The sequence below is a fragment of the Podarcis bocagei genome, assembly GCF_964188305.1.
Source record: "Podarcis bocagei genome assembly, chromosome: Z".
Taxonomy (NCBI): domain Eukaryota; kingdom Metazoa; phylum Chordata; class Lepidosauria; order Squamata; family Lacertidae; genus Podarcis; species Podarcis bocagei.
This window is the reverse complement of record NC_138140.1, coordinates 20381983-20403738: the sequence shown is the minus strand read 5'-3', so window position 1 is coordinate 20403738 and position 21756 is coordinate 20381983. Positions and strand designations below refer to the sequence as shown.

The window sequence follows — 21756 nt, the reverse complement described above, 5'->3', positions numbered from 1 at the left end:
CTAGGTCAGTATTTTGTTTAAAATGAACGATTTTAGTACAGTCATTTTCAGAATCAGTTTTTCAAATGGTGTCAATGGTCTAACTGCTTGATATTTAACTGTTGAATCTGAGATAAAATATATCACCTGATAGATTAATAGCCAATTCATACTACATCCCAAAATTTCCCCCGCGGTAAGAGAAATATCATTTTCATAGAAGTGTACCAATCTATACGGGTCCATTTCATATAAATCAGTTTTCTATCAGGTGCATAGAAAGAGGGGTGCAATGCATAGGGAATCAATTGTGATATAGGAGGTGTTAATTTTGATATCTAAAATCACAAGACATTTAATTCTGCTTTTAAAAATAGAGTTGTTAATATTTCTAAGATAGTTTTGTTACGAACCAAGACTGGAATACTAGGTATTCTGTGTTGCTCAGGTTTATCAAATTCCAATTGTATGATACAATTTTTATCGAAATCTTTTCTTTTACATTATTTATCATACTAATAACATGTTGTATATGGGCAGCATCATGATCTTTGCAAATGTGGTAGACCCATACCCCATCTCTAGGGGTTTTGATATAATACAGTCAGTGCTATTTTTCTAGAAAAAGAGGTGCCAGAACTCACTACGACTCCTCCCTTGGTCTCTTATAATGGCAACAGAGCCTACCTGAGAGGTGCCAAAACTGACTTCTAGACTTCTAGTGAGTTCCAGCTGGGGGAAAAAAGCCCTGAATACTGTTAATCTCAGTCTAGGTTTCTTGCCCTGATGCAGTGGCATAGCGTGGGTTGTCAGCACCCGGGGCAAGGCAAGTAATTTGCGCCCCCTAACCCGTGGATTTGTGCCCCCTAACCCGTGGATTTGCGCCCCCTAACCCACAGATGTTGCGCCCGGTGCGGCCGGGCCCCCCTGCACCCCCCACGCTATGCCACTGCCCTCATGAATAAAACTTAAAAAATCTTTTTTTTGCCATTTCTTTAGAGTCTTTGTTGAAATACATATATGAAGTTTGAAACAAGAACAATTTATGTTGGTAATATCATCATTTAAACTGACGCTACCCTTCCCATACAGGAGACAGGTGTCTTTGACCATATTTCAAGATTTTTTATGGTTTTCACCATTGGTAAAAATTTAACTTTAAATAATTGCATCTGTGACTTTGTGATGTTGATTCCAAAATGTGAAATATATTGTAGGCCAAGTTTAAAACTTGTTTTAAATTGGTATAATTTTCAAAGTTCATTTTAGATAATAATTGGAAGAAGCATTTCCAATGAACTTTGTTGAAAGCTTAGTGGGTGTCTAGAGAGGTTATTACCTTGAGGCTTTTCCATAACACACTGCATTTTGCATTTTGCATATACAGTCTTTAATATGACTATTTTTAACAAATCCTACTTGATCAGTGTCATGCACTGGTTGGATGCAGAGGAATGGTGGGAGAAACCAGCTGGGGAACCCCCAAGGGTTCAGAGGCGGGAGAATGGTTGTGGGGCAACAGAGAGGGAAAACCCTGGGAAGAGGAGGTGTCAGAAGCTGAAGAGATAACAGGGCTTAGTGAGGTGGGTGAGTTTGCTGCAGAGAGAAGTCCAGAATCAGAGGCAGGAGCTGCAACAGAAGAATAGGATAAGGGAGGCCAAGAGGCAGAGAGGAGTCAGGCTAGTGAAGAGTCATGGGTGTCTCCCCCTCCTGCAGTGACAATCTCGCCTCCTCCCTAGTCTCCCAGAACCAGTAGAAACATGAAGAGGGCAGAGAAGAGACTGGTGACACAGTCTCTGATTGCTTGTGGGGGAGGGAGAGAAAGCCTGGAGATGTGGGGACTTAGGCAGTTGTGGGGATGGGGGGAACATCAGTCTCAGCTACTGCTTTGTGGGGGCAAGAGTTACCGGGGATGAACTGCTGTGTCATTAGGCAGGACACTCCGACAAGTCTGAGCAGAATTTATTTATTACTACTTCAAGGAATTCTTTTTGAAATGAGCTCTTGGTCTTTTCAAGTTCTGTCTTCTTCAAATGAAATATTTATTAGCTCAGTTGGTAGAGCACAAGGCTCTTAATTTCAGGGTCGTGGGTTTGAGGTACATGTTGGGCGGAAGGTTCCTGCATTGCAGGGGTTGGACTAGATGACTCTCATGGTCCCTCCCAACTCTACAATTCTGTTATTCTATGTGAGGAAATCCAAATGCTGTACTGACACCTCTTTTTGTTTTGGAATTTCCAGAAGCTTGTAGCAGGGTTGTATATTTTGGGGGTTTCTTCATTTTTGTAGTGTCCCTACACATAAATCATTATACATTTAGATTTTCTGCCCTTCCATGTTCAATTCTATTGTTTCTGTTGCTGCTTTCATAATTGCTTCTTTTCAGGAATAATGTGCAATTTTTGCTAATATATAGCACGGTTGATGCTGTTATATTGCACGGTTGGGAGGTGGTGCCAAAACCTTATGTACTCTCTTCACATTGTTTAAATTCACATTTAAGATTGGAAACTGCTGATTTAGCCAATTAACAAAAAAGACTTTTACTGTATATCTGCTTTCTCAATGCCTTCCAGAGTGCCTTTAAGTTGTAAATTATTTCATCTACTTGTATCTTCTAAGAACTGCATACAAAGTTGTTGGTCTGATGTTGTTTTAGTGAATCTCTTAATGGCAGATTTGTTGCTTATTCCTAGTACCGAAACCTCATTAGCTGAAGCAGACAATTAAGTAAATTTTGTAGATAAGTATTTCAGTTCCATTTTTATTTCGTCTCTGAAGTCTTTGAAGGCTGCATTCCATTCCGCTGCTAAATCTTTTTGAAATTGTTTTAAGAGGTCCTGGAAAGGTTCAAAGTCTTCTTTATTGAGACACGTTTTCGGAGCCATTGATCTTGCTTCTTCCTCACTTATGTCTGATCTTCCACTGTTATTTCTAGAGCTAAAATAGCTTCTGAATGCCATTTTTCTTTAGCTATTTGGGGTGAGATGGGCATACCTGTTTAGAGTCCAGTCCTTTCCCAGGTATCCTTTAGCTTTTAAAGCTTATAATAGCTGGAGGGTTGGAGCTAACAGATTATTCCGCCATTTTAGACAATGATGTCACCATCCTCTTAATTCTACTGTTATTGCTCCTTTTGTTTCTTACTAATTGAAATTTATTGTGTCACAATTTGAATTCCATAGAATAAAATGCAAATATGGGAATTAAAATAAGGAATAAAATAGTTACAAATCAATATGAATATTGAATGTGCCACAAATAAAGGTGTAAATGAACATAAGACATTTCTATCACATAAATTTATGTACGTACTTGGTACATACGGTAATTTTTTTAATCTTTATGGAAAACAGGCCTATAGCTGACAGCCAACAGAATGTACCAAGTGTTGGCTGTGCAATACAGTCGACTCTCACCTCATGCTGGGGTGATGTTCTGGGGATAGAATGCAAAGCCAAAATTGTGCATAGTCAAAACACATTGGATTCAGTGGCAGGTAGGATTCCCAGTCTTTTACCCCCCCCCCACTTTCCATGTATTTATTTATTTGCCAAGCATGCAAAGCTGAATGTGTGCAAGTTGTGAGCTACCTGTATTTCAACACAAGCCTGGGTGTGAGCATCATTAGCTAAGTGGGGTTTTCTAAAATAAGAATATAAAAAAATTGGCCGCTTTGCCTGCCTTTCACGTTAAGATACAGGGCAGATTTCTTGAAATGCACCTTTTGCAGCCCTCTTTCATCTTTTGGATTTCAAAGTTTCAGCCTATTGTTCCTTTGGACTCTTTTGTTGTTGGGTACTTAAAATGTGTGAGCCTTTGGTGCATTCTGTTGGCTATGAGCCATAGACCATTTTGGGGGTAAAGCTTTTACTTTCCTGTATATCTAAGGGATAGAAATATATTGTGTTCACTTAGACCTGATCAGTATCAGCGATGACACTCTGTAGGTTTGGTATCTCCCGCCTTTAGCCACAAATCCAGATGTGTTGCTGAATAAAAAACCCCTCTCGCGGCCCCACCGCCACCCTTGCCGGAACATGGGCGTACCCAGGATTTTTGTTGCGGGCGGGAGCAGAACCTCAGATTTGTATTTATTTGATTTAGGCTACGCCCATATGCAGGAACAGTTCGTTATACCCTCTACACTGATGGTGGATGTAGAAGAAGAGGCGCCAGGGTGGCTCCCAACACTCCTCACATTCGCAGGCAAACGTACGGAGAAGAGCCGAATTGTAAGGCGTCTCGGCTCAGTGGTAGAGCAGGCGCTTTGCTGAGGCAGCTAGAGCCCCCACCCCGTGCCCTGGGATTGGGGCAACTTCCCAGGAACACACACAAACCGGTATCCTGCCCAGGGCTTGATTTGCGTTCCATGCCAGTGAATATTCGAGAGACAATATTGCGCCTGAGTACAGTATAGCTAGAATGCCTCTCTACTCCCGCCCGAAGCAGCGGCGGATCTTAGCAGGAGGAGCTCTCCCGTGGCTCCTTTTAGAGTAACAAGGGCTATTAGGGAACAGATGCACGTGAATGCTAATTCTCTGCCAGGTTTCAATATCCCACGGCGGCTCGGCTCAGCCCTGCCTCGTGGAGGGCGGACCCTATTGTGGCTCGGCAGGCAGAAATCAACAGGTGAAGCAGCTCCCCCAGCAGCGGGGAGAGAAACCTCGCCTGTGGACTGACTGACTGCCTGCTTGTCTGCAGACGTCCTCCCTGTTGTGTTGCTTGGCTCTGACCGCGCGGCTCGCTTGGCCTGCAGTGACCCGGCCCGGGCATGGCTATTTCGGGCTCGGCCGGCCCAGGCCAGCCTGCTGGAGCAGGGGGCGCGGGTTAGCGCCCAGCCAATCGCGGCGCGGGGCGACGTCACGGGCGACGGATGCTTGGACCCGGTGGCAGCAGCAGCAGGAGCAGGTGCGTCAAAAAAAGTCCCGTTAAGAAAAGGGGAAAAAGATAAAGAAAGAAAAAAGAGAAGGGAGGAAAGCAGCAAGCAGGCCAAGCGCCTCCGGCATCTGCTCTCGCCCTCTGGCGGAAGGCCGAGGCAAATACCGAGGTGGGAGGCGCCTCTGAGCATGTGCTGAGTGCCGCCGCTAGCTGCCGAGGCGTTGCTCGCGAGGAACCCTTAGCTTTGCTAACTCCCCTGGAGCGGCCGAGCGTTGTCGGACAAAACTTCTGAAGGTCTCCTCTGGTTCAAACCCGGGGTGGGGGTGGGGCTAGTGGGCCAGTGGGCCTTCCCTACTGCTTCCGGTAGACTGCTCCTAGCTACGGAAGTTTCTTTGAGTTACCTCGAGCGCGAAGAACGCTGGCGCACCTGGATGGTCTTCCTGCGTGTTCCTCATCACGTCTCAGGTTCATTCTGGTTGGAGGTGATGGTGGTGGTGGATTTAGTTATCTCTGTATCCCTCTCCCCCTCTTTTTGTAAAAGCTTTCCTGGCTTTTTGCGAAGTTGTTTCAGCACATCGGCAAAGCCTCTTTCCCCTGCTGGCAAGGAAACAGCCAAGCCCAGAAGTCTTTCTCAGGACACAACAGAAGAACATTAGGAGAGCATCTGTGGGATAAGGCAAAAAGGGGCCCATCTCTAGTCCTATTCTTACAGTGGCCAAAGGCCCCTATGAATTTAGCAATCTAGATAGACTCCCTCTGGACCTAAAGGTTCCATAAGAGCATCAGAAGAACCCTGTTGGATCAGTGGCGCATCAGTGGCACAGCATCCTGTTCTCATAGGGGCCAACCAGATGCCCATTATGGGAAGTTCAGAAGCAGAATTTGAGCACAAGAGCACTCTTCTCTCTCCTGTGGTTTCCAGCAACTGAAATTCAGAAGCAGTTTTTGGAGACAGAAACAAATTGTGTTCTGTTATAGCTCGTTGTGAACATATGGGCTCTGCATCCCAGCCAGTGGGGCCCACTTAGATTTGTGCCAGCAGCAATCCCTCCCTGCTCTCCCCTCCCCTGGGGGCTCCAGTCTTTGCTGCTTTTCTCCACCAGCCTGTAGTTGGGTGTGGCTCAGGGGGGCTAGTCTGTAGAGATTACACAACTCCTGGAGAAGCCACATGGGCCAGCAGCCATAGAAGTTTGAGGATGCTCAAAGGGACATCCTCCTCTTGAACCATGGTCAGAGGTAGGGGTGCTTCTGAAAGCAAGTTGCTAGAAGCCACAGGTAGGGAGAGTGCTGCTGTTGCACTCAGGGTCCTTCTTGTAGAAGACTTCCCATTGGGGCATCAGGTTGGCCACTGTATGAACAGGAGGCTGGACTAGCTGGGCTCCCTTTGGCCTGATCCACTTATATCCAGGTTCTTCTTATGTCCTCTTGTTTTTGGCAGACATTGGAGAAATTGCTTTTCTTGCCTTCCTTACCTTGTTGGGTTGATTGGTACCTAGGTTTCCTTGTGCCTTGGCAGAGAGCCTGTATTGTGAACTCCTGAGGGCAGAGAAAGACTGCCTGTTGCTCCAAGCCAGCCCTTTGCCACAGGTTCACCAGCTTTTCTCTGCCAGTAAGGTGACCCAAGGGAGGAGGCTTGAAAGAGGCCGTGCCCTTGATGCAGGAAGGAACAAGCCCACCTGCATTCATTCACTGAGATGAGAGGCCTGTGGGTTGGTAGCCCTCACCAGAAGAGCCAGGTGATCTTCATACTCTCTTTATTGTTGTTAAACAGCACAAGAGCCTGGTGGTTGAATTCTTATTTATTTATAAAGAATATTTACATGCCACTGTCTCAAAAATGTATCACACTGGTGTATAGTAAAAACATATGGTAAGTTGAAAGCAAACTAAAAGCAAAATAATTAAAAACAAACGTCAATAGATCTTTGTTGGGGGATGTAGTATTATTAATGTTTATCCACACTTCCGCTTGTCTAGTGCCTAGAAAGCATGGGTCCAAGCAGTTTTCCTGGGAAAACCACTGGATTGTAGCAAAACTTAGTCTGTGGAAAACCTGATTGACATTTGCAGCCCTCTCCTGCTGCAGTCCCCCAGCATCCTGCCTCTGATGCTGAAGAGAGTTGTTTGTTTAATATATTGTCCTATTCCCGCAGGTCTCAGGGCAGTTCATAGGCAGCTTTATCCACTATTAATTTGACTAGCCTACCCCCCCCCCCCAAAAAAAAATGACGGACCTTGGGGTCTCCATTATACATCATTGTTTCAGCGCCCCCAGGGCTCCATGCCTAGTGGGACTGCACCAGTTAGAATCCCCTAAATCTGCCTCTGGCCCCCCACTCTGCTTATACACAGTATCTCCCACCTGTTGCAATCTCCCATCAGCCCACCAGAGGGGGCCAGAAGAGCTCTTTCCTTATGTACTTGCTTCCTTTTGCAACTGTACAAAAGCCTTGGGCTGTATTATTCATCTTATTTCTTGCTCCCTTTTGTAGGGGAGTTTCTCTTTCTGGGCTCCCTGCATATGACAAGGGTAGACAATTCAGGGGGAGCTTGCTCAAGCGTTGAGAGCAGGGCCCAGAAGGGCAGCCCAGCCTGAGCTGCTAATATCCTCAGCAGAAGCCTTGAAGGGGTTTCAGGCTGAATGAACGAGCATCATTCACGCTGAGGCTGGGTTAAGAGAAGTGGGTGCTGCAGGAGCCCTTGGGTGGAGGGCTTATTGGTGGTGGTGCTGAGGCCCCACAGGGGCTCCAGAGGAGATGCTAGCTTTTAGGAGGCTGGTGGAGGCTTCTGACCTGAATTTTTGTCTCTCATCCTCTCTGATGGAAAAAGCCTTGGAGCTCCTTCCTTCTCAGTGCACCCATAAAAAGAACAAAGCTGTGGGTTTAAATTTTCTTTATTTTTATTTACCAAGCAAATGTATTTTGGACGAGTATTTCTGCCAGTGTGCACAACTGACCCTGAAGCTTACTCTGTTTAACATGTCAAGCCTTGTGGTTGTTTGCATTATTAAAAGCAGTGCATAAACATAAACTTCTAGTGAAGTTCCTGGAAGGAAAAAAAAACCTCCCTAAAACCTCAGGCCTGACCATCCAAAGCACCCTGAGCAAAGGGTCCGAGAGAGCAAGGTGAGCAAGGGGGGGGGGAGGTGGATGCACTGGTCACCTGCACCAGCCTTTGAGAGAAGGGGCCATAATGAAATAAGCATCATCTGACTGGCCACTGTAAGAAGAGGATGCTAAATGGGGGGTCTCTTCAGCCTGATTCAGCCACAGGGCTTTTCTGATTTTCTTAAAGATCGGGGGCAACCTAGTGTCTAGAGACTGCTGTTGTCCTCTCCGACCACTGGCCATGCTGGCTGATGGAAGTTGGAGCCCAAGATGTCTGTTTTTTTTTATAAAAAAAAAATTTATTGGTTTTACAACCTTTTGTAAACAATACAAACAAATAAAAAGACAAACAAACACATATAATTTCGTAACCTTATTTTCATAACCCTCATTTCTCGGACTCCCCCATACCTCCCCTTTCTGCATCCCAATTTCCAAAATTATTTCAGCAACTTCTAAGTAATTTTATCAAATATATGTCCTCTTAGTTTTTTCTTCGGCTTAATCTTATGTCACTGTAGTCCCTTTTTCTTTCTCCATACCTCGACATTTTAACATTCATCAATTTTATAATAGTTCTTAAGATAAACTTTAAATTTCTTCCAGTCCTCTTCCACCGTCTCTTTCCTCTGATCACGGATTCTGCCAGTCATCTCAGCCAGTGTCATATAGTCCATCACTTTCATCTGCCACTCTTCCACGGTGGGTAGATCTTGTGTCTTCCAATACTTTGCGATGAGTATTCTTGCTGCTGTCGTAGCATACATAAAGAAAATTCTATCTTTCTTTGACACCAATTGGCCGACAATGCCCAAGAGAAAGGCCTCTGGTTTCTTAGGGAAAGTACATTTAAGTACCTTTTTCATTTCATTATATATCATTTCCCAGAAAGCCTTAATCTTCGGGCACGTCCACCAAAGGTGATAAAAGGTACCCTCGGTTTCTTTACACTTCCAACACTTATTGTCAGGCAAATGATAAATTTTTGCTAGCTTGACTGGGGTCATGTACCACCTGTAGATCATTTTCATAATATTTTCCTTTAAGGCATTACATGCCGTAAATTTTATACCGGTGTTCCACAACCATTCCCAGTCAGCAAACATAATGTTATGACCAATGTCCTGTGCCCACTTAATCATAGCCGATTTAACTGTTTCATCTTGTGTATTCCATTTCAGCAGCAAATTATACATTCTTGATAAATTCTTAGTATTGGGTTCTAACAGTTCAGTTTCTAATTTTGATTTCTCCACCTGGAAGCCAATTTTCCTGTCTTGTTTGTACACCTCCATTATTTGATAATAATGGAGCCAGTCTCGTACTTTAGGTTTCAATTTCTCATGACTCTGTAACTTCAATTTATCTCCTTCTTGTTCCAAAATTTCCCAATACTTTGGCCATTCGGCCTCCATATTGAGCTTTTTCAATGCCTTAGCCTCCAAGGGTGACAACCATCTAGGGGTTTTGTTTTCCAACAAATCTTTATATCTTATCCAAACATTATATAATGCTTTTCTGACAATATGATTTTTAAAGGCCCTATGCACCTTAATTTTGCCATACCATAAATATGCATGCCAACCGAATGCAGGAGCCCAAGATGTCTGAGCAAAGGCTGGGCCCAAACCATGTGAAGCTTGATAGATAAAGGCCAGTGGTGATGTAACGGTTAGAGTGTTTGGTCTAGGTGGACGTGGAAGAGACCAGGGTTCAAATCCGCACTTGGCTATATGAACTTCATTGGGTGACATTGGGACCAGTGACCCACCTTACAAGGTTGTTGTGAGCATAAAATGGAAGCGGGCAGAGGAGTGGAACTACATATGTCACCTTGAGCTCCTTGGAGGAAAGGTGGGTTCTAAATGCAATAAATTCAGAGCTGCAGCTCCAATGTCATGGGTGTGCATTGCCTGTGGAAGATTGCAGTCAAATCCAACAAGGCATGCTGCTAGCTAGTAAGTTTAGAGGTATGCAACCACAGAGCTGTATTGCGGAGAGGCAGAGACTCAGAAGGAGCATATGCAACTTCCTTTCCCCTCCATTTTTTCTCTCTCTTCTCTGCAAGAGCCACGATAGCCATGGGCAGAATATGCCATCTGTGGATTCACGTCCATGTCGAACATCCATTTTAGGGAGAGGAGCGCCCCCCCAAGGCATATGTGAAGCTTTGAGAGCACTTAAAGGTAGTCGCTGAATAGGCTTTCTTTGCCTGCAGGAGCAGGAGGTATGTGGTCAGTGAGATTCCCTGCCCAATGCATAGGAACACCCAGTCATTCTGAAGGGATTAATCTTGGTTTCCCCTTTTAATTTTTTAGCAGGAAGGAGGCGTCGTGCTCCATAAGTGTAACTGCCCCCCACCGCCTTGACCCCTGGGGCTAAGGAAGAGAGAACAGATGTGGCCCATTTGGAGCATGCAGCTGGAGAAGGCTTCCTGCGACCTGGGCTTCACCGAAGCCATCAACAAAAGGATGCAGGTCCCCAGCCGGCTGAAGGTGGCAGAGGACCCCAGTGCAGGAGACCTGCAGGGGGCGACCCCGAAGGACTGCCCCCCATCCTACCAGATGCACATCCCTGACAGGATCCTTGTGGCAGGTAGAGAGAAGTGCCTGCTGTACACTAGGGAGTGAGATGGTGGATGAGATAGAACCCTTCTGTGCAGCATCTGTGCACTGGGGTATTGTATAGAGCAGGGATGGGGAACCCCAGACTCCGGGAACTGAATGCACTAAAGCTTTACCTGGCCCTTAGGGGACAGTCTCTGCAGGCCACACCCCTCCCCAGGCCACAACTCCTGCCTGCCCTTCTCTGCATCCCTCCTGGTTGGAAGGTGCCTTTGAACTAAGATGACAAGTCTTCTTGCTTGCCTGGATGGAGAGTGGTGTGTGTGTGTGTGTGTGTGTGTGTGTGTGTGTGTTTGGTCCCACACACCCTTTGGCCAACCCACTCCTGGAAGGGAACATACCCCCTGGGCTGAAAACACCATCCCTCTGGTGTAGGGTAAGGTCTGAAGGCAAAAGCACTTGGTGCTGAAGCTCAAAGGTGAAGATGTCCCTGGGTCCATGCAGACAAGGGGGTGATTGTGGGAATCGTGCTGTCTACAGAGGCAAGCTTTTCACAGCACAACCCACAAAATCCCATCAGTATCAAAATGCCTGCCTGTATTCCTGCATCTGCCAAGAAAACCTCAGGTGTATGGAGCAAGGTGGTGGAGACCAGCACCAGATTCTGGATAAAAGCCCTTTTTGGTCCCTGCAGGGAGATTGTACAGAGTGGTATTCCATCTGTGGGGCTATGTGGACAGCCTGCCATCAGCTGCCTTGCAGGGCAGATGGAGGTCCTTCCCTATCCCTCTCTCATCTCTTCCTTCCTCTGTAGAAATGACAACGAATGCTGCTGTCCAGCCTCACTTCCTTAGCCAGCTGTCGCACCAGCCCCCAATTCTTGAGGAGCCTCTGCTGGAGCCAACCATCCAGCCAGCCATTTACGGAGAGCACCCCTTCCTCACCTTCATCTCTGGACCTGGATCCCCAAGGCGCAGACGGCTGGTACTGTGCTCAGGACAGGTTGAGGCAATAGCCACAGTTTTGGGAGGGATGCAGGAAGGTCCCCAAGGAGCCATGGGGTGGAGTTGTCAGGATCTAGTCTCATGGGCCACCTGTCAACCACCCAAAGTCACAATAGCACCAGGTGCTTCCAAGTCCCATAGTTGGGACTTCAAAGAACCATGTGCAGCAGACTTTGGCTCTTCAGCCCATCAGCTCTCCCACTTTGAGGCTCTCATTTGTTGCTTGATGGCCGCATCTCTCTCTGCCCCTCACCTCACCTTATATATGATGTCACGTGCAAGGCAGGTGGGCATGACTCATGGGGAATGTCCACTTGGGCCATATTTGAAACCCTGTAAAGCCAAGATTGGCCCATGGGGTGGGGGTTCCCAACCCCTGCATAGGTGGGTCTCTGAGGAGAGAATCTCACTTCATGCAACTGCACTGTGGGGAACAACAGGCAGGGCCAGGTAAGCTTTTTAACGGGGGGCACCTGCAACAGGTTTTAATTCGGGGGGAGGCACTTCATGCAGAGATTTAGCAAGGTGCTCTGTGGAGCCGCTTCCCCCTCCTTTAAAAGGAAGTGGAGCTTAGGGAAAGCTGTGGGGAGACAGGAGGGGGGATTAGTTAGGAGGGGAGGGCAAAGGGGTAGGTGGGGTTGCAAAGTGGAGTAAGCAGTGGTGGTAGACCCTAGTGTGTGGATTTATATTGTGTGTATGCCGCACAGACCCTTTGGCAGTGCCGGCTGGTGTGACATGGTGCCCCACCCAAAGAGACACTCCTTAGGGATGGTGACCAGCGGTGTTGCCTTTTGTGGCAGCACTAGGGAATAGTGTGCCCTGTCAGGCTGCTCTGTCCTACTGGGCTCCAAGTGCACCTGGAGTGACTGCCTGTGGTCCGCGTTGCCTAAGGGCAACCATTTTTGGAGAAAAGGGGTCCTGCCTTTAGCCCCCCAGCTGGAGCTTTGCCTCTTGCTCCCTCACCCAGGCACATCAAAGCAGGGCCAGAAAGGAGAGGGCGCTGGCGAAGAATCCTCACCGGGGCTTGGGAACTCTCGACCAGAGGCAAGACTGGTAAGGGAAAGCTGCGGAGTGGCTTTGGCCAGGTCCTTCTTGAGTGTCCTGCTGCCCTTGTGGGGCAGGCAGGGGTGGGGTGTTGGGCTTTAGGGGCACTTGCAGCCACCCTCCCTTGCTCATCCATCCTCCCAGGCTGCCAAGTGGGAGTCTGCCTCTCTCCCCAGACATGCCAAGGGCTCCTGGCATGTTCAGTGGAGGTGGTGGCATCTTCTGGGGTAGCTGTGCCAAGGCAAAGCAGGTGCCCGCAGAGCCTTTTCTGACCAAGGTGCAGGTTGTGGCTGCTCTGGAGGCCAGGAAGTTCCCTTCTGGTGCCAGAGGAAGTGACCACTCTGGTTGTCTCCCTGTGCCCCTGCAGGCAGAAGCCAAGTGCACCGCCCCCTGCCTCCTCCACCCCCCAGCTTCCTCCGTTCCCTTTGGAGGGCAGGATCTACTCCCTGCAGAATGTCCTTCAGGTGCTGTGGTTCCTGGGGCACCAGATGTTCCAGCTGTTTTGCAAGCCTGGCCAAGCCCAATGCAGGTGATTCTCTCTGGCTTTGCTCAGGGCAGCATGCAGCTGGCTGGGATGTGTGCGAAGCAGGAGGGTTGTATGGTGCACCAGCTGCGCCTCTGGTTGGGAGTGGGTGCTTCCAGCTGGCTGGGCCTCTCTTTCTTGCCCTGGTGGTATGTTCTATGCTCTGCTTTCCTGGGTTCCACATCTGCATGGCCAGCTCCAGCTCCATTACTGGAGGTGGTGAGGAAGAGACCAATGTCCTGGGGATTGTAAGAGTTTTGTGGGTAGAACTTTGCCTTCAGACCCAAGGTAGGACCCCAAAACTCCACCAAAAGGTGAGTGGGGGGCTGCAACCCATGTGTATGCTGCACATTTTCATGCTTTGGGGGGCTTCTATGTTGTATTATTTCACCTGTGGGGAGAGCCAAAAAGAGGGTCATGGAATTTCCCCCCTTCAGGCCTGGAAATGTCCCCCCCTCTCCCTTGGCTTCTTGGACCTGACCTCACGAGTGAACCCCAGTTGAAATCATGAAGATGAATCACTTGGGCAGTTCAGAAAAGCTTTGGTGATAAATTCGGGAGCTTCTTGCGCACTATTTGTACAATGGGTGGATAGGTGGATCTTGTCCCTTGTTTCTTAAAGAGGTCCCCCTACCTGACGGGCTACCTGTGGGTTATCTCTGGGCCCACACAATCGGTGTTATAATTTTATTATTTATATGCCACCCATCTGACTGGGTTGCCCTAGCCACTCTGGGCAGCTTCCAGCAAAATACCAAAACACTAAAAAACACCGAACGTTAAAAACTTAGGCCCTCGGGGAGAAGGTGGGGGCTTAGGCAAGATAAATAAATAGTAATAAATAATTTTATTATTTATATGCATATGACCTCCTTAGTAGTAGCACCCACCCTGTGGAGCACCCTACCATCAGATGTCAAGGAGATGAGTAACTATATAACCAACTAGTTCAGTCATAATGGGTGCAGAGCCTGGGGTGGGGGCCACAGGGGCACCACAACTATAACGTAGGATGGAAGGCGAGAGACAGTAGGGAGCCCCAAATTCTGGCGTTGCACAGGTCACCTGAGATTTGAGACCCCAAGATCTGCTACTGGCACACTTGTGCAGGTAAAGGAGGGGAAGGAAGGAAGCCTGAGGAAACCAGAGAGTGGTTGTTCTGCCTTCTGGCCTTGACAGCCTTTGTGCCCTAGGCAAAATGAAGCAGTGAGCTCGGAAGGCAGGTTGTAGGCAGCAGCCCTGGCAATCTGGATGCCAGCAGTGATGCTGCTTCTTGTTGGCCTGGCCTGACTTGCATCGTCACCCTTTCCAAATGCATACTGGGATTGCTGGGAAAGGCCCTGATGAAGGAAGGAAGGAAGGAAGGAAGGAAGGAAGGAAGGAAGGAAGGAATCAATCAATCAGTCAATCAATCAATCCAGAGAACCATCCTATGCTACAGGGGGAGGCTTCCTCTCCATTAGAACCAGCAAAGCTTCAAAACTCATGGAGACATTTAACCAGAGGAGATCTCTATTTGATGTCTCGGCCTCCACGGTCAGAGGCAGTGGTGCTTCCAGATGCCAGCTGCTGCAAACCACAGGCCACCGAGAGGAGGCTGGACTAGGTGGGTCCCCTTTGACTTGACCCAGCAGGGCTTTTCTCAAGAGTAGGCAGAGAAGTGGCCAGCAGGTGTCACTTGCTGCTCTCAGGTGTGGTGGTGGAGCCTGTCACTTCAGCAATGTTTAAGCCAAATTCAGCTCCAGCTTGTGCATCTTCTGTACCTACAGTGTGGCATGGGGTGGTGCCATCTCACCTGAACAAAATGTCTTGGGCTGGCCTAGCTTTGGGGACTCACCATGTCTCTCTCACCCCTTCAAAACCTCTTATGCGGCTGCACCTCATCAGCTGTTCCCATATTTTCTCTCAAGCTCTCGTTTTCTCTTCCCACATTTTAGTTCCCTGCAGAAAAGTGTGGCCTCAGAGAGCTCTCTGGAGGACTTCGGCACCACAGAGGCTCTGGCAATGAAGAAGCAGGTGATGGTTTATTTATTTGTGAAAATATTTATATGCTGCTATTTGTTTTTGTTTTTTATTAAAAAAAATACCAGGGCCATTTACAGCAATTATACATGACACTCTATTAGACTTAGAATCGGAAATCAGATGCTGTGGGAAGATGCCTTCTTAACTGCCTGCATAAGCTTGACAGAATAGAGACATTTTCAGCAGGCATTTAAAAGTGGCAGGGTGTTTCACAGGACTAGGCCAAAGACAGTAACAGCTCAGTTCTTCTCTGTTGCCAAAAGAGCCTCACCAACTCAGAGAATGACCAATGATGCTCCTGCCAATGATGGGCTAGAATGGAAGGGTTCAGGCACACAGGACCTTGAGCCTGGTTCAGTTGTAGGTGGGCAGCCAGTGCAGGCATTTTAACAAGGCTATTGCATGTTCTCGGCCTGGTGCCCCCATCAGCAATCTGGTGAATCAGCAGGTAGTGGACGGGTGGGGAGGGAGGGAGGGGAAGCATAGAAAGTGGCATATTTGTCTTGTCCCCCTGCATGGGATTGTGCTTGCCCTCTTGTTCCGGTGGATGGGCTTTGAGCATTGCTGCCCTTCCCTCTGGTGAGGCTTTTCCCTCTTACTGCATCATTCCCCAGCAAAGCTTTTCCCTCAATGGCCTCTGTTTCGCATAGCAACCCGAGGCTGACCTTCCTCTCTGTTGCTCTTTTTTTCTCCGGGCTGCAGCTGATGAAGATCGCAGGGCGGCTTCAGCGCCTGGAGAAGCAGCGTATGGGCTGGCACCAGAAGGAGCTGCTGTTCTACTCTGTGCTGGCCTCTTCCTGCCTTATCAACATGTGGCTTTGGCACAAAAGATGAGGAAGCCACCCTGCTCCAAGCAGCAAGACTTGCTGCCAGCAGTCAACCTTGTGCTTGTTAGTTTTCACTGAGCACTTGCCTAGGTGTCCTGGGGCTTCCTTGTTTGGGGTTGCAGCCAAAAGGGAAATGGGCTGGAGGGGATGTGCCTTGTGTGTGCAGAAGGAGGAAGGCCAGAAAGTGGGCAGGGCTGGGGGTCCTCCAGAGGGCAGCTACTCCTTAGTCGGGACTCACCTTTCTTTTGAATATGGCTTCATATGTGTGATTCATCCAGGCATGATGTGATATACTTTCTTTAGGGAGGGGTCCAAGGCAGCTCTAGCTGCAGTTATGATGATGGGATTTCACCAATACAAGGGATGTTGAGTTGCCTTAAGATGATGGCTTCGGGGTAAGTGTGGGTTGGTGTGCTTCTTAATGCTAGTTACCATTAAGGCAGGCTTGGGGAGTGAAAGAGAAGGATCAGGTTCTCACCTGCAGGAGGGTGAGAAGGGTAGGAAGAGATCACTGGAAAGTCTCAGGACCTCAGATCCTATAGTAAAATAGACTTAAAGCAGTGGGCAGTATTTGTGGCCAGCTTCTGATAGAAGTACAGGAGTAGGACTGAGCCAAACAGTCCCTGGGAAGGTCACAACCCAGGGTTTCTCCAAGGCTTCTCAGGGTCCTTCAGCGCATGCCAAGTTCTCCTTAGTGCTCTGATGGTTTCCTGGCCAGTGGGCCTGTATGTAACAGTTTGGGTGTCCTAAAATTCGAATAAAATTTATGGTAAAGAGCTTCTGCCTCTGTCTCTCTCTCTGTGTGTGAGTGATGAAAAGGAGGGGTGGTGTCGGAAGAAGGTCTGTTTCTTCTCTGGGCTCCTATTGTGCCCACAGTCATTGGCATCAGAGGGAGAGACAAATGCCTCAGCCTCCCAGCTCTCCACAAAGTACAGCAGGGCATGCTTGGCAAGGAAATTGGGCAGCTCTGCAACCTTGCAAAATGATTCAAAGTTTGGAGTGAGACAGTGGCCAAAATAATTAACAGAGCATGAAATAACATGAAAGAAAAGCAAGCTGCAAAAGTCCACTGGCTCTTCAAGATGGTCTGATGAAGTTGATTCCCCCATAAATGCAATATCCTTTATATCTTGGGGGTAGAATCCCATCCATAGGGAGAGAGAGGCTGTGACAGTGTGAGGCAGGTCATACACATGGGGGAAACTTTTAGGAATCAGTGCTGGGGTGTGTGTGATTATCATTGCTTTGCCTTGGAAAGGGAACAGGTGTGAATTGGAAGGGCTTTCTCTTGAGTTCCAGTCAGGCAGATTTAACTAGAGTGTTGGTGGTAGTGCTTCAGGCATGGTCTGTCCATATGTGGAACAATGGTATCTTGGCATGAGGAAATGGGAGTGAAGAGATACAGGCAGGATTTGGGCCAGGCATGGTGACTCTGGTCTCTTTACACTGAACCCCAGTTGCTGGAAACCACAGGAGGGTAGAAGGCTCGTGTGCTCACGTTCTTCTCCCTGGTTTTCCACAGACATCTGTTAGGCCACTGTGAGAACAGGATGCTGGCCTAGATGGCTCTCCTTATCTCCCTTTTCACCTAGCCTGGAGAGATGTTTTTGCAACTTCTTCCACCCTGAGCAAACTGGCATCATCAGTGAATGTGGCAACCTCAATGCACATCCCTAACTCCTGGTCACTGATGCACAAGGCAAAAAAGCACAAGGGCTTTCTCCTTACCTATACATGGTGGACCCCACTTCTTGCATCCCCGGGTTGGGAGAGGATTGTCCATTTTTGGTTTCTGCCTTTCTGGCCCCTCCCACCATGAAGAGCCTTGGCCATTTGTTCTGCCCCCTGGACTGACAGAGCCCACCTCACTAACCATTGGGGCGGTGTGTTTATTTGTTGCCAAATGATGCGCATTTCAGAGAAGACATGAGTAGCGCAAGGTGGTTGCTTGAGGGGGCAGGGTGGACTCTCCAGTAAGTCTCTGACTGCCGCTTACATCAGGCAAAGTGAGAATAACACCTTTTCAGGACTGGGGGTGTTGTGCCCCCACTTCCTGTGATTCTGCTGGGAACAATCCGGCCAAAGGGAAGCCGGATCTCTATGGGAAAAAGAAGCACAGAAGCTGGGGGAGAGGGGGGAGAAGAGACCATGCTCCTTTTAGGTAGGTAGGTTGGCAGCCACCTGAACTGAAGTGGGAGTGCAAGGGGAGGCCTAAAGGTGAGCTGCTCGTCATGCCCTGAAACAACATACTTGTCCTCCCTGAGTGAGCTGCCTGGTGCATGCCTCAGTTTCCCTTCTGTAATCCCCTCTGTTTATTCAGCCAATCTGGGAAGCGACAAGCATGTTTAACATTCTCATGCTGCCCTTCCTTCAGCTGGCATTTTGCCTGAGCTGCCACTGCCGCTCACTTTCATCTTTCCCCAGGAGAGGAGGGTTGTTGTGTGTTCGGGAGTGTGTTTTGCAACAGAAGAGCACCAGGAGGCCAGAGGCATGCTTCAAAGGAGTGGCAACCAGAGGGCAGCTACTGCTGCTCCAGCTTAGGATTCCTCTGCCATCTGCCGCACATACAAAGTGTCCCCCCCCCCCGGAAGCAGATTGAGGATCTCCTTTGCAGCAAACAGCAAGCCCTGGGGAGAGGAAGAAGATGAAGAAGATGGAGGTGGGGGTAGGGGTCTTCCTCCAGCAGACTTGGCACTGGGCTCTGAGTCTACCACATAACTGCAGGTTCAGTTCCAGACCACCAGAGTAAAGCGAATATCACAGTGGGCTGTGGTCTTCCTTCCCCTGGAAGCAGCTGGGCTGCCTTCAGCTGCACCCGTGTCCAAGAAAGGAGCAATATCTGTGAAGCACAATCCCTTAGCCTAACCTACCTCACAGGGTTGCCATGAAGATAAAATAGGGAGTGGGAAGCCGCATGCTCCACCTTGAGCTCCTTTGAGGAAAAGGGAGATACAAATATGGTATGCATGTGTGTATTTATGCACATATACCGTATTTTTCGCTCTATAACACGCACCTGACCATAACACGCACATCGTTTTTAGAGGAGGAAAACAAGGGAAAAAACATTCTGAATGAAACAGTGGATGTATCATTTTTGTGCTTCATGCTGTGGCCACAGACATGTGATCTGATGGTGAATTTGGGCTGACCCAATGCAAAGATCCTGAGGATCCATGTGGATCCATGCTTTGTAACCACGTTTTTGCACCATTGCAACCCCAGACAACAGTGGGTGCATGATTTGGGGGGGGGCAGGCTGTAGCCATGGACATGCTATGTTCTCTGGTGGTGAATTTGGGGGTGACCCAATGCAAAGATCCTGAGGATCCATGTGGATCCATGCTTTTTAACCACATTTTTGCACCATTGCAGCCCCAGGCAACAGTGGGTGCATGATTTTTGGGGGGCAGGCTGTAGCCATGGACATGCTATGTGCTCTGATGGTGAATTTGGGGTGACCCAGTGCAAAAATCCTGAGGATCCATGTGGATCCATGCTTTTTAACCACATTTTAAGTGGGGAGGGAAGGAAAAACACAGAAGGGCTAAGAATGCAGGAGTGGGGTATAACGGGAGGGAGGAAAGGAAGGCAAAAGTTTCCCCCACGCACCCACCCAAGCCAGCCAGCTCCCTCTCTCCCCCCCCCTCTCTCTCTCTCTCTCTCCCACCTGCATGTTTTCAGCAGCAGCGGAGCACAGAGAGGAAGGAACGACACTCTGCTTTCCCCTCTGCTTTCCCCTCTGCTTGCCTGGAGGGGAGGGGCTTTCCCTGCTCTTTGTTCCGTTTCAGCAAACACAGCAAGGAAACAGAGCGGAAACAGACCCTGAGGCAGAATGCAGGAAAGCAGCAACTTCCTCTTTTCAGGTTTCCCTTCTCCGTGAAGCGCGGTTTGATTTTTGCCTGATTTTTCGGCTCCAGGGACCACACATTCGCTCAATAACACGCACAGACATTTCCCCTTCCTTTTTAGGAGAAAAAATCTGCGTGTTATAGAGAGAAAAATACGGTATATATATATGGGCAAACACATGCCTATTTGCAACAATTACAGATGGTTTGCAGTGATAATTTTATGCAAGGGATAGCTTGGTAGAGCATGAGACTATTAATCCCTGGTTCATGGGTTCAAGCCCAAAATGGGACAAAGAATTCCTTCATTGCAGGGGGTTGGACTAGATGCTCCTCATGATCTCTTTCAACTCTATGATTCTTAAGAGGGGCATGTGTGCCCCAGAGAGGATGTTTCTTACCAAGTGATGCCTTCTGCCACACACAGAGACCCATCATCTAAAAAGAAAAAAAACAAGTGAATGCTTTTGGCTTCAGGGTTGACTAACTGATCAATTAATCAAACAGAAACTCAGACAAGGGAATCCCTCCTAAGATTTATTTAGTCAAATGACAGTCCTAAAGATAACCTGATGACATTAGCTGTCAAAGGATTTTGGAAACTGCCACTGCAAAACAGATGATTTGCGGGACCCCCAGTGCCTGCCTTCAATCCTTCAGCACGTTGCTGCATTCCTGGCTCACGCTCCCATTCTGAAAGAAGAGGGGCTGCACTTTTGCAAGCTAAATAATAGGTCCATCTTTTGGGGCACAGGTCCAGTTCAGTAAACTACCCAGGCCTTATCAAATAAGCTCCGTAGGGAGGCAGCAGTATGAAAGGGATCCTTTGGGACTGGCTGCCTTGCTGAACTGAAGTCAGAGGAAGGGTTAACCAGCTGAGGCAATAGGCGAGGAAGAGCCTCTTTCATCCCTTAGGCATAAAGGCTTGTGGAGCACACCTTTGCTCAGAGTTGGAGGCATGTGCGCTGCAGCAAGAAGTGCAGGTAAACTCCTGGCTCCTAGATGTATGCTTTGGCTTGCAGTTTAGTTGGTTAGGCCCCTGTGCTGCTATGGCCAGCAAGCTCTATGTGTGTGGTGTGTGTGTGTGTGTAGCTGCTCCTTCATGCCACAGACCATGTTGGCATCAGCTTATTTTCTGCCATCCCAGCCTGCTGAAGAAGACCCTCCAAACCCCTTGGGATGACTCCTGGATGATCCCAGCAGCCTCCTGAAGGAACAGAGTGAGAGTGCCACTCACCACTTATGCTGAAGGGTTACAAAAGAAAACTGAGGCCCAGAGAGCGGGGTTGCTCTGCACTGCCACCAAAGCTCATTGAAACCAGCTGCCAGTCCTGCTGCCTTGCCCTGTTCTCATGCTGGGTTTGGCCCTGAGACAGAGCCGTGTGCAGGACCCCTGACTAGTGAGTAAAAGTGTGTTTGGGGAGAGGGGGTGGCCAAACCCTTCCTGCCCTAGACGGGGGTGCAGTGTTAGTGTCCCTCACCCGTTGCACTGGGGTGCTTTGCAGTAGCTATGAGTTTTGTAATGCCTTTCTTGATGCTTCCTGTTTCCTCCCGCAAGGGCAACCTGAGCCCTTGCTCTCTTTTAGAGCCACCTTGTCATGGGGTGGGCGAGAGGCATTAATTCCATTCCTAGCTGGCTGTTGGACAGTTTCTGTACAAACAAATGCAGTCAGTGTGCATGTGTGTGTTTCCGTGGGGCCTTTTGTCTTCTGCACATGCCAAGAAACAGTTGTACGTTACCCATGGCAAAGAGACATAGAGAGGGGGGATCCAAGAATCTGGAAATAAATAAGAACCAACCAGCGAATAAGGTCTGCTCAATAATGCTGGCAAGGTTTTGTTAGTTAGTAGTTAACCAGGGGACGGTCACGAGCTGACAAGCCTCTTTCCCTCTCTCTTTGGCTTCCAACTGACTTCTTCCTGCTTCCGCAACAGATTCTTCCAACTGCCC

General features: G+C 48.4%; 1 protein-coding gene and 1 long non-coding RNA gene across 7 annotated transcripts; one reads left to right on the top strand and one right to left on the bottom strand.

Moving 5' to 3' along the window:
* The first annotated feature begins 4592 nt into the window (after positions 1-4592).
* Positions 4593-16731, top strand: LOC308578464 (mitochondrial fission factor-like). 6 transcript variants are annotated; one of them, XM_081178893.1, is made up of 7 exons: positions 4593-4890; positions 10289-10562; positions 11346-11515; positions 12503-12588; positions 12947-13108; positions 15040-15118; positions 15830-16731. In XM_081178893.1, exons 2-7 carry the CDS (start codon positions 10364-10366, stop codon positions 15959-15961), a joined length of 828 nt encoding a protein of 275 aa, XP_081035019.1. In that variant the 5' UTR covers positions 4593-4890; positions 10289-10363; the 3' UTR covers positions 15962-16731. The 6 variants fall into 6 exon arrangements, with proteins under 6 accessions (XP_081035019.1, XP_081035018.1, XP_081035023.1 ...); XM_081178892.1 differs by having other exon boundaries at positions 10286-10562; XM_081178894.1 differs by lacking the exon at positions 4593-4890 and adding an exon at positions 5259-5325 and having other exon boundaries at positions 10286-10562.
* A 3260-nt stretch (positions 16732-19991) lies between these two features.
* On the bottom strand, positions 19992-21751 carry LOC308578489. Its single transcript, XR_014003941.1, has 2 exons — positions 21606-21751; positions 19992-20243 (listed from the first exon to the last, which is right to left on the bottom strand). It is a non-coding gene; the product is annotated as an uncharacterized lncRNA (long non-coding RNA).
* Between the last annotated feature and the right edge of the window lie 5 nt (positions 21752-21756).

Coding starts and splice junctions, on each gene's coding strand:
- LOC308578464 (XM_081178893.1), top strand. CDS start 10,364: ATGTGGCCCATTTGGAGCATGCAGCTGGAGAAGGCTTCCTGCGACCTG. Junction 11,516..12,502: donor CCCCAAGGCGCAGACGGCTG/GTACTGTGCTCA, acceptor TCCCTCACCCAG/GCACATCAAAGCAGGGCCAG. Junction 15,119..15,829: donor CTCTGGCAATGAAGAAGCAG/GTGATGGTTTAT, acceptor TCCGGGCTGCAG/CTGATGAAGATCGCAGGGCG.